The sequence below is a fragment of the Drosophila pseudoobscura genome, chromosome X (assembly GCF_009870125.1).
Source record: "Drosophila pseudoobscura strain MV-25-SWS-2005 chromosome X, UCI_Dpse_MV25, whole genome shotgun sequence".
In the NCBI taxonomy this organism is placed as follows: domain Eukaryota; kingdom Metazoa; phylum Arthropoda; class Insecta; order Diptera; family Drosophilidae; genus Drosophila; species Drosophila pseudoobscura.
In genome coordinates, this window is record NC_046683.1 from 46,653,253 (window position 1) to 46,666,373 (window position 13,121).

At 41.9% G+C, this 13,121-nt stretch overlaps 3 protein-coding genes and 1 long non-coding RNA gene across 8 annotated transcripts; 2 read left to right on the plus strand and 2 right to left on the minus strand.

The window, feature by feature from the left end:
* The first annotated feature begins 717 nt into the window (after positions 1-717).
* LOC6900519 (uncharacterized) lies at positions 718-2,779 on the plus strand. 2 transcript variants are annotated; one of them, XM_002134870.3, is made up of 6 exons: positions 718-889; positions 960-1,075; positions 1,146-1,280; positions 1,338-1,699; positions 1,770-1,921; positions 1,977-2,779. In XM_002134870.3, the coding sequence occupies exons 1-6, from the start codon at positions 801-803 to the stop codon at positions 2,632-2,634; spliced, it is 1,512 nt and encodes a 503-aa protein (XP_002134906.2). In that variant the 5' UTR covers positions 718-800; the 3' UTR covers positions 2,635-2,779. The 2 variants fall into 2 exon arrangements, with proteins under 2 accessions (XP_002134906.2, XP_033238423.1); XM_033382532.1 differs by lacking the exons at positions 718-889; positions 1,146-1,280 and having other exon boundaries at positions 960-1,145.
* A 498-nt stretch (positions 2,780-3,277) lies between these two features.
* On the minus strand, positions 3,278-8,683 carry Cat (Catalase). Its single transcript, XM_001353451.4, has 2 exons — positions 8,486-8,683; positions 3,278-5,009 (listed from the first exon to the last, which is right to left on the minus strand). The coding sequence occupies exons 1-2, from the start codon at positions 8,540-8,542 to the stop codon at positions 3,546-3,548; spliced, it is 1,521 nt and encodes a 506-aa protein (XP_001353487.1). The 5' UTR covers positions 8,543-8,683; the 3' UTR covers positions 3,278-3,545.
* On the plus strand, positions 5,943-6,748 carry LOC117184510 (uncharacterized). Of its 2 annotated transcripts, none has more exons than XR_004469910.1 (2): positions 5,943-6,484; positions 6,532-6,748. It is a non-coding gene; the product is annotated as an uncharacterized lncRNA (long non-coding RNA). The 2 variants fall into 2 exon arrangements; XR_004469911.1 differs by having other exon boundaries at positions 6,537-6,748.
* A 579-nt stretch (positions 8,684-9,262) lies between the features above and the next one.
* HipHop (HP1-HOAP-interacting protein) lies at positions 9,263-10,722 on the minus strand. Of its 3 annotated transcripts, none has more exons than XM_015187388.2 (2): positions 10,622-10,722; positions 9,263-10,566 (listed from the first exon to the last, which is right to left on the minus strand). In XM_015187388.2, exon 2 carries the CDS (start codon positions 10,561-10,563, stop codon positions 9,886-9,888), a length of 678 nt encoding a protein of 225 aa, XP_015042874.1. In that variant the 5' UTR covers positions 10,564-10,566; positions 10,622-10,722; the 3' UTR covers positions 9,263-9,885. The 3 variants fall into 3 exon arrangements, with proteins under 3 accessions (XP_015042874.1, XP_002134907.1, XP_033239497.1); XM_002134871.3 differs by having other exon boundaries at positions 9,263-10,563; positions 10,622-10,719; XM_033383606.1 differs by having other exon boundaries at positions 9,263-10,578; positions 10,622-10,691.
* Between the last annotated feature and the right edge of the window lie 2,399 nt (positions 10,723-13,121).

Sequence of the window (13,121 nt, forward strand, 5' to 3'; positions counted from 1 at the left end):
GATAGGACCAAAAACAACAGAAAAATATTGTGTATACGTATCGATATACTGTTAAGAAAAGGAGTGAACCGACGGTATATTTGTGGTTATAATGTTATATTTTGTCAATTCCATCAATCTATTAAATTTCATGGTATATTTAAAAACAAATGGTATAGAAATTCAATAAAAGCTAGTGTTTAAAATAAGCCAGTCAAGTAGAAAATTGATTAATTAATCGTATAAAAATATGTGGGCAGGACTGAGAGATCTATCTAGCTAGTAATATTCGACGGAATATCAAAATCGAGGAATGTATATACAACTAATTCTGTTTTTACACGGGAGATTGGTTCTTGAAAAAACCGTATAAGCAAAGAAACTGATCGCATGCAAAAATAGCTGATTGGTTCCTTATCTCTAAAACCTATTAAAATATATTTCCGTTTAAAAAATGTCTTTACCAAACACGTCTATTGCAAAAATTAGTCCCCTTAAATTTCCACAAAACGGGAACTCCCCTAAATTTTTGCTAACTGCAATTGCTCTGGCCAGTGAATTTGCTTGTATGTATGTATACGCAAAAAAAACAAAAGAATCAAATATGTATGCATGTATGTTTGAGAGCTTTGTGTGGTTTGGAAACAGAATGAGGTGGAGCAGATCTTGAATACGTCAGTATATTTACGGTATATTTTTAAAATAAGACGGTATATTTGGTATATTTCTGCGGGTGGGGCGGTATATTTTAACGATAAAGCAGCTGCATTTCTAAAGTGCAATAAAAAGAAAAGAAAAAAAGACAAGCTTGAACCAGCGGGATGACTACAGGACTGAATCTCACTGCCCGGGAGGTGCAGCAGGTTTTTGCAGAGATTCTTAGCCATGGCGAGGACATCACCTGGGATCTGTGAGTGGCCGTGCAATTTCCTTTGTTCCACCTGAAATCCTTAGATTGCTGATGATCTTTGACCTGACAGATTGCTGCAGAACCAAAAAGGCATCCTGAATAGCAAGATTGGAGAGATATTTAATTCTCAATTTGGTACATCTGAGGCTATCTTTCCAAAAATTCTGGAATTTGTTTGGCTTCAAAGTAAGCAGACTCCGCAAATCGACAGTTTCGTGTTCCGTCAATGATTGCTTTGTGGTCTAAATACATTCAGGTAAATACACCAATGGCCAGTCCCTTTCTTCGCTGTTCTTTGTGCTTGTCGTGAATGGCGTGGCCGAATTGAATCTAGCGGAGAAGAGCAGATCCTGGTCGATCCATCCTGTTTTCCGCTGCCGTCGCTGCGTTGGTAACATCGTACATTGAAGCTCCATCACATTCCTTTAATTAGTCATTCCGCTTTCAGCCGACCAGAGTGGAGGGCACAGCAGCAGCCGGGATTGTTGCATGATCTATGTGGATCAGAGTGGCATCTATGATGGCTGGGATACATACTTAAAGCAGACGGTTCTGCCCGAAGGGATTATGGTAACCTGCGATCGAGGCATCTACAAGCTAATCGATGGCCAGGTTGAGCTGAAAACGTATTTGATAAAGGGTACTGGACGTTCCCCAATTAGGGGTTGCCACTTAACTTCTGAACGTCTGGCGGCCTCGGAATCGCCTGAAGTGCATCGGATTTACATGAAAGAAGAACCTAATTGTTTAGTGCACTTTTATGACGTAGACACTATAAGAGCGCGCGAAAAAGTGCTATATCTGCTACTGGTACGCATCGTAGGATAACCTTGTTCTATCCGGTATCGTATATGCAAACTCTTCTTTTGTGCTCCCTCAGAAACATTTTGATGGCGAGAAGGTCGATTTTTTGAATGCGAGGCTGCTCTCCGAGTGGTTGGTTCTGTTCACGCACAGTGTCAATAACTTTCGTCTGGCATCCGAAATGGTCAATATGGGCACTTATCGGAGCACCTTAAGCAGCCACGTACAGTACGATATAAGCTATCCATTCACGAACGCTAACGAACGCTAATTTTTGTTGCAGGAACATCTTTGACAAGATCTCCAAGGAGGCCAAGTCCGTTGAGGAGTCCACTGAAGGCAGACTGGACCTCATACGCAGCGCCAATGTGATTCCCACAAAAAAGGAGCTACAAAAACTATTTAAAACTCGTGGAGCTAGTGTCTGCACAAGTGAACCGAAACTACCCGCAGAACCCAGTAAGGTGCCCCCAAATCTGCTGCAGATCCGTTCAATCACCGTCGAGGGTCAGGACATCCAATTGGCAGATTACGGAGAAGCTATCATTGAGCACATCTCAAGCACTGAGAGCTTCGAGGATCTAATCAGCAGCATGGGCAAATACTGGAAGCTGGACATGTGTAAGCTGATGCTGCAAATGACGCAGACCTTTGTCGAAAGCACCAGAAAGGAGCTCTGGCTGCTGCTGAAGTACAGCTACCCCACGGAATCGGTGCTATATCAGATCGTTCTCCAAACACTTAAGCACCATAGGAGCTTGAACTACAAAAAAGTCTCGGAGGCAAGCCCCGATATCCTGAGAAGCGTACGGTGCTTTTTCGTCTCATGCAGTCCCAACTGTCCCCCAGAGTTTCTGAATAAGTGCCCCAAGTGCGTGGGCTACTACAATAAGGGAACGCGGCAGGTAGTTGATAGATCTGATGATTATTGGGATATCTGATATGCCTTATATATACACATATACCATGCAAAGCATTTGGGTGGGTAATACACCCATTTTATATAATTATTTCTTACTGCTCGAACCCCTGGGTATTGTTTTATCCTGTAATAATAAATATTTTCGTATGACATCTATTATAATATGCTATTGAACAACAATATTCAAAGAACTATCAACCATTCTAGTATCTTTTATGTGTATTCTATAATACGTAAAACAATCGGAGGTGTTCACCCATGTACGTTATTAGATATATGTACGTACGTATACGAGGAGAGAGTTAGCATGCGAGACAGAACACGAAATATATATCTCTCGCTCCCGCAGGAGAGATTTTTGTACGGCACCAAGAGGAGAATCGAAGCCAGCACACTGGAGTTGAGCAAGCAATCTCATTTCATTAGAGATTAATCCCCACGGGGAAGCGATAAGCATGCCGGCAGGAAGAGGGGGTTTACCGTGGCGTAAGACAGCCTACTGACACGCTGAAAGCCCTTGTGCCCAGTGCCCTTCTGCACTGCCTGCTAACATGGACCCAAAGGAGACTAGGAGGGTTAGTGCCCGCGGGTTTCCGTCCTGAGGCATCAGGCAGTATTGGGGATCCCATCTTATATCAACAAATAATAAAGCCAGTCGCGCTTTGTATCAAAGTATAAAGAATTTATTATATATCCATCGCATATAAATGTGTGTTCGTGTAAAGCTTACGACAATTTTGAATATCAAAACAAGACAGATAACAGATTAATGCCCGCAACCAAGAAGCCAAGAAGCCTTCCGCTCTTGTTAGTCAAATTCGTGGTGGTAGAAGATCGTGTTGGAATGGGGGGAGGGGGGATGGGATGTTAACAGCAATATAAACCGTAATTAAGGCCATAAACCAAGTCGCAGTTCGAGCGGGGTGGTGCTTAGAACTTTGAGGACTTGGCCAGGTTGAGGGCCTCCGTCAACATGCGACCAAAGTCGGCGTGCACCTGGGTAAAGTTCTTGACGGCCCGCTCCTGCAGGAACTGGCTGGCGTTGTTCAGATGGCCGGCAATGTTCGCCACCAGACGCTTCCTGGCGCAGTTGTCCAGCGTGTGCACCCAGAAGTCGGTGACCTGGCCATAGTTGTCCTCGGTGTCGCCGCTGCTGTAGCGGTACACGTCCCCGGTGACGGGGCAGCAGGTGGACAGGGCACGGGCCCGGGGGCACTCCTGCGGTCCGTTGAACGAGTTGGGGAAATAGTTGGGGGCACCGTCCTGGTTGTCCGTCACGTTCATCAGCCCATCGCGCTGGAAGTTGTTCACCTTCACGCGGTAGGGACAGTTCACGGGGATCTGCAAGTAGTTCGGCCCCAGGCGATGGCGGTGCGTGTCCGAGTAGGAGAAGAGACGGCCCTGCAACATCTTGTCGGGCGATGGCTCAATGCCGGGCACCAGGTGGGCGGGGCTAAAGGCGATCTGCTCCACCTCGGCGAAGTAGTTCTTGGGATTGCGGTCGAGCACCAGCTTGCCAACGGGGATCAGGGGGAACTCCTTGTGGGACCAGACCTTGGTCACGTCGAAAGGATTGTACTTGAACTTCTTGGCCTCCTCGAAGGTCATCACCTGGATGTACATGGTCCAGCTGGGGAACTTGCAGGTCTTGATGCGATTGTACAGGTCCCGAATGCTGTAGTCCGGATCGCTGGAGGCCAGCTCATCGGCGGCCTTCACGTCCAGATTCTTGATGCCCTGGTCCGTCTTCATGTGGAACTTGGCGTAGATCGGCTCGCCCTTGGCGTTCACCAGCTTGAACGTGTGCGATCCATAGCCGTTCATGTGGCAGTAGCCGTCGGGAGTGCCACGATCACCGAACAAGAAGCACACCTGGTGCGTCGACTCCGGGCGCAGGGTGAGGAAGTCCCAGAACATGTCGGGATCCTTAAGGTGCGTCTGCGGATTGCGCTTCTGGGTGTGGATGAAGCTGGGGAACAGGATTGGGTCGCGAATGAAGAAAATCGGGGTGTTGTTGCCCACCAAATCCCAGACACCATCCTCCGTGTAGAATTTGACGGCAAATCCGCGCGGATCACGGGCCGTATCGGCCGAGCCGCTCTCGCCACCCACCGTGGAGAAGCGAATGGCCAGGGGTGTGCGCTTCTTGACCTTGTCGAACATCTTGGCGGCACAGTACTTGGAGATGTCGTGCGTCACCTCAAAGTAACCAAAGGCGCCAGCTCCCTTGGCGTGGACCACACGCTCGGGAATCCGCTCGCGATCGAAGTGCGCCATCTCATCGAGGAAGTTCACGTCCTGCAGCAGCACGGGACCGCGTGGACCCACAGTCTGTGTGGCATCCTTGATGCCAATCGGCGATCCATGTCCAGTGGTGATCGATCCCGGCGACACCTGAAACGAAAGCAATTCCAGTCTTTGTTAGTTGCAATTCTCTGTCTCTCTATCTCTTTTCGGTTGCATAACCGAATGCCATTTCGGTGCTCAAAGTATCCCATCCATCCCGCTGCCCAATCTTATCTAATCCCCTTATCGCTCTAATACTTATTTTTGGGAGCGGACTTTCGTATTTTGTTTAGAAAGGTAGGTGTGTGTGTGTGTGTGCCCGGCACCCGGCATTCGGCACGAAAACATAAACATAAAGATTGCAGGCACTTATCGAAGCGGAGGTGTACGCATTTGTATATATAGGCGTGCCCTGGGGGGTCACATTGAGGTGCCAAAAATATTTACCATTCGTATAAAAATTGAGAATATGGAGGGGGGGGATGGGGGAAATGAAGTCCAATTGTCACGATTTTCGAGTTGTATTTTTATGGCCAGAAAGATTGCAATACTTAGTCTTTGGGGCTGGCCTTTCCCTCTGACCATTCGTTCGCTGCGAGTTCTTCGGCGTTGGGTTCTCCCTGCAACCCACCTTCCAGAGATTACTTCCTATATTTCTACTTCTAGGTTTCTCAGCCATTTAATGCGTATTTCCCTAAACGATATCTATTATCTCTGTCATCAGAGCATACCGATTAATTCAATTTCCCCATGGGTGCAGCAGCCACGCCACTCCTTGATCCCCTTATCGTTTATTCCACATGCAAGCCAGCCAGCCAGCTAGCCAATTCATTATGGAATCAGTTTTGCCCAACAATTTGCACAAAGCGTCGCCCGTTAATGGAATCATCTGAGAGATGAGAGAGCGCAACGCCATGTGAAATGATAATTTGAGGGCATTTCTGGAACAATAAAGTGCATACAAAGGTTGTATATCAAAGTGGAGCCTCTTTTCTCTGTTTATCTGGCGATGTGTCAGAAATATAAATTAGCTGATGCTTTTTTTATTTCACAACAAAGTCATTTAGACGTTGTGTGGGGATTACTGTCTGGCTAATAATACTAGGATATAAAAATGTTGTTTTTCGGAATTATATCTGGATTCTTTCGAACTTAAAAGAGGAAAGAATGAAGAGCGATGAAGTACTTGTTTCTAATGTCGAAATAAAATGCGATTCGATTAGATCGCTTCCTACATATAGTATCTTTTCTAATGCAAATCGATTCGATTCGTTTCGTTTCCTTACCTCACCTTTTTGCTGAACCCTCCTCTGAATTCCTAATTTTCTGCATTCCTCATCGCACTATTAACTTTTCTGCACTCTCAATTTCTTGCATTTCTTTTCGCTTCAATCAGAATAGAACTGTTTGCACTTTGAGACTACACATAACAATGGTGGGGCCACACATCAGAGGCCAGGCCAGATAGTGGAGCAATCAATCTTTACTGTGTTGCATGCAAACAGAAAACAGACGACAGACGACAGTCGACTGATAATGCCCCACACTCGATCTACAAGAATGCAAAATACATAAAGACCAAGGTATGGAGCATACGGGAGTATCTGTATCTACATATATGTACTTGTAGGAAAGTTTTTTAATTGCAACTTGTCGCGGAGATAATTGGAAGGGAATCGATTGGAATGCCATGCCATGGCATGTAAACGATGCGACGTTAATGAGGCAGCGGCAAGGCCTATAAGAAAAATTTAGAACCTTCAAATGTTCAAAAATTTATAAGAATTTTTGTATTGTATTTCATTACAGACCTTAAATATGACGAAAGTAAAGCTAATTATAAAGAATTCCCCCCTCTCATTGTTTGCGGCATTCTTAGCCATTAACAGACCTTGGCGATCTTTCGAAAAATCCCTGAAACTCAAGAACCCATTGGGTTTCTATGGTTTCCTCGGCATTCTTCAAATGATTCAGTATACATGTGTAAAAGACTCCATTGCCATCCTGTGAACCGATCCGAACCGAACTGAAATGAGTGTTTGGCTAAAACAAAGGCAAATGGCTAATTGCCTGACAAAATGCAGTTTTCATAGTTTCGTCATAGATGGCCGGATTCGAGTGAAATAACACGAACGAATCGACTGGGCGGGTTGCCTCTTTTCTGGGTCATTTCCAAACATATTCTCACATAGCCTGGGGCCGGGCGTTCCAGCTCAATTGCATAACCAAATTAGAGAAAGAAAATTTGCTCCAACGCACGCATTTTCCTTACACGGACCGGCCCCGTCCCGTCTGTCTGTCTGTCTGTCCTCCTTTCTACCTTTTGGCTCGAAACGAGTTTCTTGGCCCAGGCCCGAGTCGTTGTAACTGATCGTCGCATGGAGCCATTGCAACCAGTTTATGCAACATTGAGCGGCGAGAGTCCATTGACTTGCAGCGCGCGATTTTTCCAACCCAACCTCAAAAACCTGCAACGGTTCAACCAACTTTTCTCGGCCCTCGCGCACTCTCGCGTGTGCCTTTTGTCTATATACAAAAATTGCATTTAATTGCTTTTTGTTTTTGTTTTAAACAGAAGTAGAGCTGTTGCCTTAATTGATCCGCTGGCTCAATGTTGGCCAATGGCCATAGCTCGAAAGTTCTGGCCAAGGCTAAAATGGTGCCCTGCAGCTAATCAGATATTGCCTGTCAGATCTAATCTTTTTGGGGCAATTACTAAGCACAAAATGTCAGTTGTATTATCGATTTATGGGGCATGGAAATGGAAATGGAAATGGAAATGGATTGGAGTTATTTGTGGTCTCTGGATTTCAGTCCTTTTACCCATTTCTTTTATTCTTCTATCATTTACAATACTTTCAATATTTCGTGCCATAATTTTCCGGGCACGATTTTCCCATTTGAATGCTTTCAAAACTAAATCTAAATTAAAAATATGGTGCACGTTGCTCAACAAAAGCGAGAGCAAGTAATTAACACAAAAGTGGTAATAACTAATTGCCAATAAGAGGGAAAGAAAAATTGAAGCACATTTGGGCAAAGGTTAAACAAGGTTAGAAAAGAAATGCAGTGCAAAAAAGTGAAAAATTTACATTTGTATGCTCAATACTTCAGTTTCTGCAGTGCCATATACTTTGGATTAGGTTCAGACTTTCATAAATCCAAAAACTAAATACGATAAGCGTTATCAACAGAACTGATAAGAGACAGAACTACTCTCACTCCCTCTCTCTCTCTCTCTGAAAGGAGCGGGCGGTGCACAGCTGAGAGGCGGCGGCTACTTGAACTTTGATCTCCTGTACAGAGAGAACTTGCTTGCGAAATTTGGTAACATTTGAAAAAGTACAGGCTCCACGTAGCGCATTCATTGATTTAATTGTCTTGTTTTTTGTTTGAGCTTTGAATAATAATTACTTTTGCACTCCGCTTTGCCTTTCCTTTCTCTTTGTTTTTCTCCTTTCCTTCCATTTTTCGGGGCCCGGCACTTGCACACACACACACACAAACAACTTGCACACACACACAAAAAAAAATGCAATCATACGGCTCCCTCGCACTCCCCTCCCAATCGAACTCCCACTCACCGTTTGGGTGTTCTTGTAGTCGATCAATTGATTCGAAGCAGCATCGCGTGCAGCCATCTTGTCTTCAATTTAGTTGGATAACCAGAATTTAGATGTTCAAAATAAGTTTAGAGCACTGTCGGCTGAGGTTCCGTTTCTAACTGCTTTGCGTTTGTTGTGAGCGCCTCAAAAATTTGTCAACTAAAACAACTGCAACGCAGTTCGGTTTGTTTATATAGGGCACAGATGTTTAATATTTTTTGATATCGATACATATCGATATATTTTTTGTTGATAATATATATTGGGATATATTTTTGGATATTGATTTGGATATATTTGTGGGTTGGACTATATTTTCAAGGAAATATAACTAATTCTTCGAGTTCAGGCACTAAAAATACACTATAGGTATATAGAAAAAGTACCAACAGAATTTTGTGCAGCAACTTCCATGTCCTCGGCTTTGGGATCTGTCGCGTTCGGCTTTGGTACCTGTTGCGTTCGTCTCGCGGTTGAACCCCAAAAATAAAAAAATGCGCTGCTGGACAGCCGAATACCTCTGGGCTTTGGCTTTGAAGTAAAGACGATAGCAAATACACAATGGTAACAATTTTCAATTATATTACAGCTTGCGCTCAAGTGCCTCTTAATTTTCGAGCGTGTCCGATTCGTGCTATTCAATTTCATATGTATCTGGAAATGAAGGACTTCTGATATTTATGATGTTTTCAAGATGTTGATGCCCCCTAATTTGTTAAATCTTTGTAATTTAAATTTTTTTATGGTAAAAGTGGCTTATCTAAGTTGCAGCTTGCAATACATTTTTATTTATTATTTGGGGTAATTGCATAAATAAAATACGAATTTAAAAAAAAAAAAAGCGTTTTCAAATTTGATTTAGTTAATCGAATACAATGTTGAAATACACAATGGTAACAATTTTCAATTATATTACAGCTTGGGCTCAAGTGCCTCTTAATTTTCGAGCTATTAAATTTCATATTTGGAAATGAAGGACTTCTGATATTTATGATGTTTTCAAGATGTTGATGCCCCCTAATTTGTCAAATCTTTGTAATTTAAATTTTTTATGGTAAAAGTGGCTTATCTAAGTTGCAGCTTGCAATACATTTTTATTTATTATTTGGGGTAATTGGATAAATAAAATACGAATTTAAAAAAAAAAAAGCGTTTTCAAATTTGATTTAGTTAATCTAATACAATGTTGGAATTACAGCTACGAGCGTTCAGTACAGATACAAAAACATAAGAAAATAATAAAGTTACACAACCTTCACAGAAGTCACCAGCTCCGAGCCTCTTCTTAATTTGGCTCAACGAAAAAAAATGTCTTAACATTGTGGTTCAGTATTATGCCACAATTTTGTAAATAAACAAAAAATTACAGGACTAGAGTATCATCCGCCTGTGGTCCCTGCTAGATAGATATCCATGGCCGTCTTGTTAAGGTGCACCACCTGGCGTCGTTTTGGTATCGGCTGGATGTGTGGCAGCCGCGTCCCATTCACCGCATTCAGGCTCAGATCCGAATTGGCATCGTCGTCATCGCTCACGGAGTATCTGTGTGATGCCTGTGTGACGGGCTGTGCCTCTGGCATTGGATGCGAGCGCTTGCGTTTTCCTGCCGCAGCCGCGCTAGTTGTGGGCATATTATCATCGCTTTCGCTCGAGGGTGAGGGTGTGCGGACGGGTACGGGTGTTGGTGGCTTAGCAGCCGTCGCTGTGGCCGTCGCCAGTCTATTTATGATTGTGCTGGACGTCATCGAGGTGACCTCCGACGAGGAAGTAAGCAAGTCCTGACGCTGACTGGAGCTCACGTCCGAGATGCTCTCGGCCTGCTGCTTTTGACGATGCTGGATTGCATGTTTCAACTTAAACCTGTAGATCTTTCCCAGTGTCTTGTAGCAATCCATGCAGAGCGGAGTATCCCGTCGCAGTTCCGGATTGATGTTGAGTGCAAAGTGCCGCATATTTGAATCCTTAATTGTGGTGTTGGGCGTCTTGAGCAAATGGTTGCCCAGGCCGCAGTACCGCCGCTCGGCCACTTTCGATGTTTCACCTGTTTCGGGTGGCATCTTCTATGCGAAATACTATATTATTATTCTATTTTTTAATCAATTTCCCCAGACTTACTATTTTTCCCGCCCGAAATTCCACGCTAAAAATAAAGCGTCCTACCGTCAGATATATACCGAAACATACCGTCTCACTTAAAAAATATACCGTAAATATACTGACGAATTAAAGTTATATTTTGTATATTCCTCGTTTTCTTTCTTCCGTTTAATATTACTAGCTATATAGAACATTTAGCCATGCAATCATAATTTTATACGATTTATGAACCTATTTTCTAATTGACTGGGTTATTTTAAACACTTTCTTTTATTGCATTTTGCGTAAAAAGAGGTTTTAGCAAAAATGGTCAAACAAAAAAAAGTATTAGCGAAAAAGGTCACACAAAATAACGAAAGGGAATAATCGGTCATATTCCTCGTTTTCTTTCTTCCCTTGAATATTACTAGCTATATAGAACATTTAGCTATGCCATCATAATTTTATACGATTTATGAACCTATTTTCTAATTGACTGGGTTATTTTAAACACTTTCTTTTATTGCATTTTGCGTAAAAAGAGGTTTTAGCAAAAATGGTCAAACAAAAAAAGGTATTAGCGAAAAAGGTCACACAAAATAACGAAAGGGAATAGTCGGTCATATTCCTCGTTTTCTTTCTTCCGTTGAATATTACTAGCTATATAGAACATTTAGCCGTGCCCACATAATTTTAGAACAAAGATGAATAAATTTTCTACACAATTGGTTAGTTTTTAGTCCTTGCTTTTACTGTGTTTTGACTAAAACAAGGTTTAAACAAAATAGTTCAACAAAAAAAACGGTCGTAGTGTTTCTAGTATTTGAAGACATGATGCGTGTATAGGCCTTTGTGCACCCTATTTCGTTAATTTTATATGTAGCTCAAACGCAATTTACTAAGACCTTTTCTCAAATTGACATGTTTTTGACTTATTCATGTGTATTATTAGTATCTTGTATATATTTATGTCGATCCTGATACCTACTGAGCCTGCGATGACAAACATTTCCTCAATTCTATAACATCCATTTCCCCCAGGGTATGTGTGCATGGAATTAGCAACATGTTTGTGTATGGAATGAGACTCATTGTTGCAAAAGCGAAACTGCGGCGAATCGGGTATTGCCTATATTTTAAGCTATATAGATTTGCTCACTTAGCTTTATCCCATAGATAAATGCATTTTCTACAAGATTGCTTCTTTTAATTATCTAAATGTATTTTATTTTGACTAAAATTCGGTTTTCAAGTAAATGTTGCCGCAACTTTTGTGTATGGAATGAGACTCATTGTTGCTAAAGCGAACTGGGGCGAACTGCGGCGAATTAAAATTCCTCATATTCTTTGTTCCGTTGAATAATACTATCTATATAGAACATTTAGCCATGCCCACTAAATTTTGTACGATTGATGAATCAATTCTATACATGATTGGCCTAGTCGAAATACTTGCATTTATTGGATTTCTATATAAAATTGAGAATTAAATTAATAACTGACAAAAATACCATGGGAGCGCGGCGAAAACCAGTATTTCTACAGTATGACCCTCACAACAGCACCGAAACATACCGTGTCATTTAAAAAATATACCGTAAATATACTGACGAATTCTAGTTCTATTTTGCATATTCTTCGTTTTTGATATTCCGTGGACTATTCTCAGCCATATAGAACATTTAGCCATGCCCACATAGTTTTATACGATTGATGAATCAAATTTCTAGTTGATTTGCTTATAACGTTGAAAATGAAATTTAATATTTAAAATTATACATATTCTACACGGTTGCAACACACTTGCTTCATAATGGGAGGAAAAAGAGGGTATGGACTACATGCAAAACGGCCCAGAATATGCAACGCATGCAAGGTAAAACTCACCCCACTTGCTCAATATGCCTTGAAGAGAAATAAAACCATGGGAAGGTTCGTACGAACCGTGTAATTTGCCTTGGCTGTTTTTGCCTGTTGTCCATACCCTCTTTTATAGCCCAATCAATACTATAAATATACCTTCGTCTCAATGTTGCGGTCAAAAAATGTCCGAAAGATATATTATACCGTAAACGGTCATTGCGTGCCCGATACGATGTTACGATATTAGAATATCACTCGATGTTTCTATCGAAGGAATGCCATCGCCAGCAGTACGAATTTTTCCACAGAAAGGCGCTAGGTGGCGCTACACGTGTATTTGAGTCATCAATATTTAAAAATTTAATTTTCAAAATTTCTCTCAATGTCAACGTTACGCTGTATAGTTTATTAAAAATAAAAATAAATAAACGCAGTATCTATACTCCATTAAAAATATCTGTACATATTCAATTTGCAATCAATTTTTTTAATTAACTTACTTTATAAATAATTTCGATGGCTTGATGACTTTATCAAGGCTATAAAATCAAATCGTATACCCATACCCGAACGATTTTTCTCTATATTAAGGCAAAAATCGTTGAAACTGTTTTCGAATTTTAGAAAATTTTCAGATTTCTGATTTATAAAGAGCAGCAATGAAAAGAGAGGCCGT

Excerpts from the sequence above, each read along its gene's own strand:
- LOC6900519 (XM_002134870.3), top strand. The coding sequence starts at position 801 with ATGACTACAGGACTGAATCTCACTGCCCGGGAGGTGCAGCAGGTTTTT. Across the intron at positions 890-959 it reads GAGGACATCACCTGGGATCT|ATTGCTGCAGAACCAAAAAG; the intron begins GTGAGTGGCCGT and ends TTGACCTGACAG. Across the intron at positions 1,922-1,976 it reads ACCTTAAGCAGCCACGTACA|GAACATCTTTGACAAGATCT; the intron begins GTACGATATAAG and ends TTTTTGTTGCAG.
- Cat (XM_001353451.4), bottom strand. The coding sequence starts at position 8,542 with ATGGCTGCACGCGATGCTGCTTCGAATCAATTGATCGACTACAAGAAC. Across the intron at positions 5,010-8,485 it reads ACTACAAGAACACCCAAACG|GTGTCGCCGGGATCGATCAC; the intron begins GTGAGTGGGAGT and ends CTTTCGTTTCAG.
- HipHop (XM_015187388.2), bottom strand. The coding sequence starts at position 10,563 with ATGCCACCCGAAACAGGTGAAACATCGAAAGTGGCCGAGCGGCGGTAC.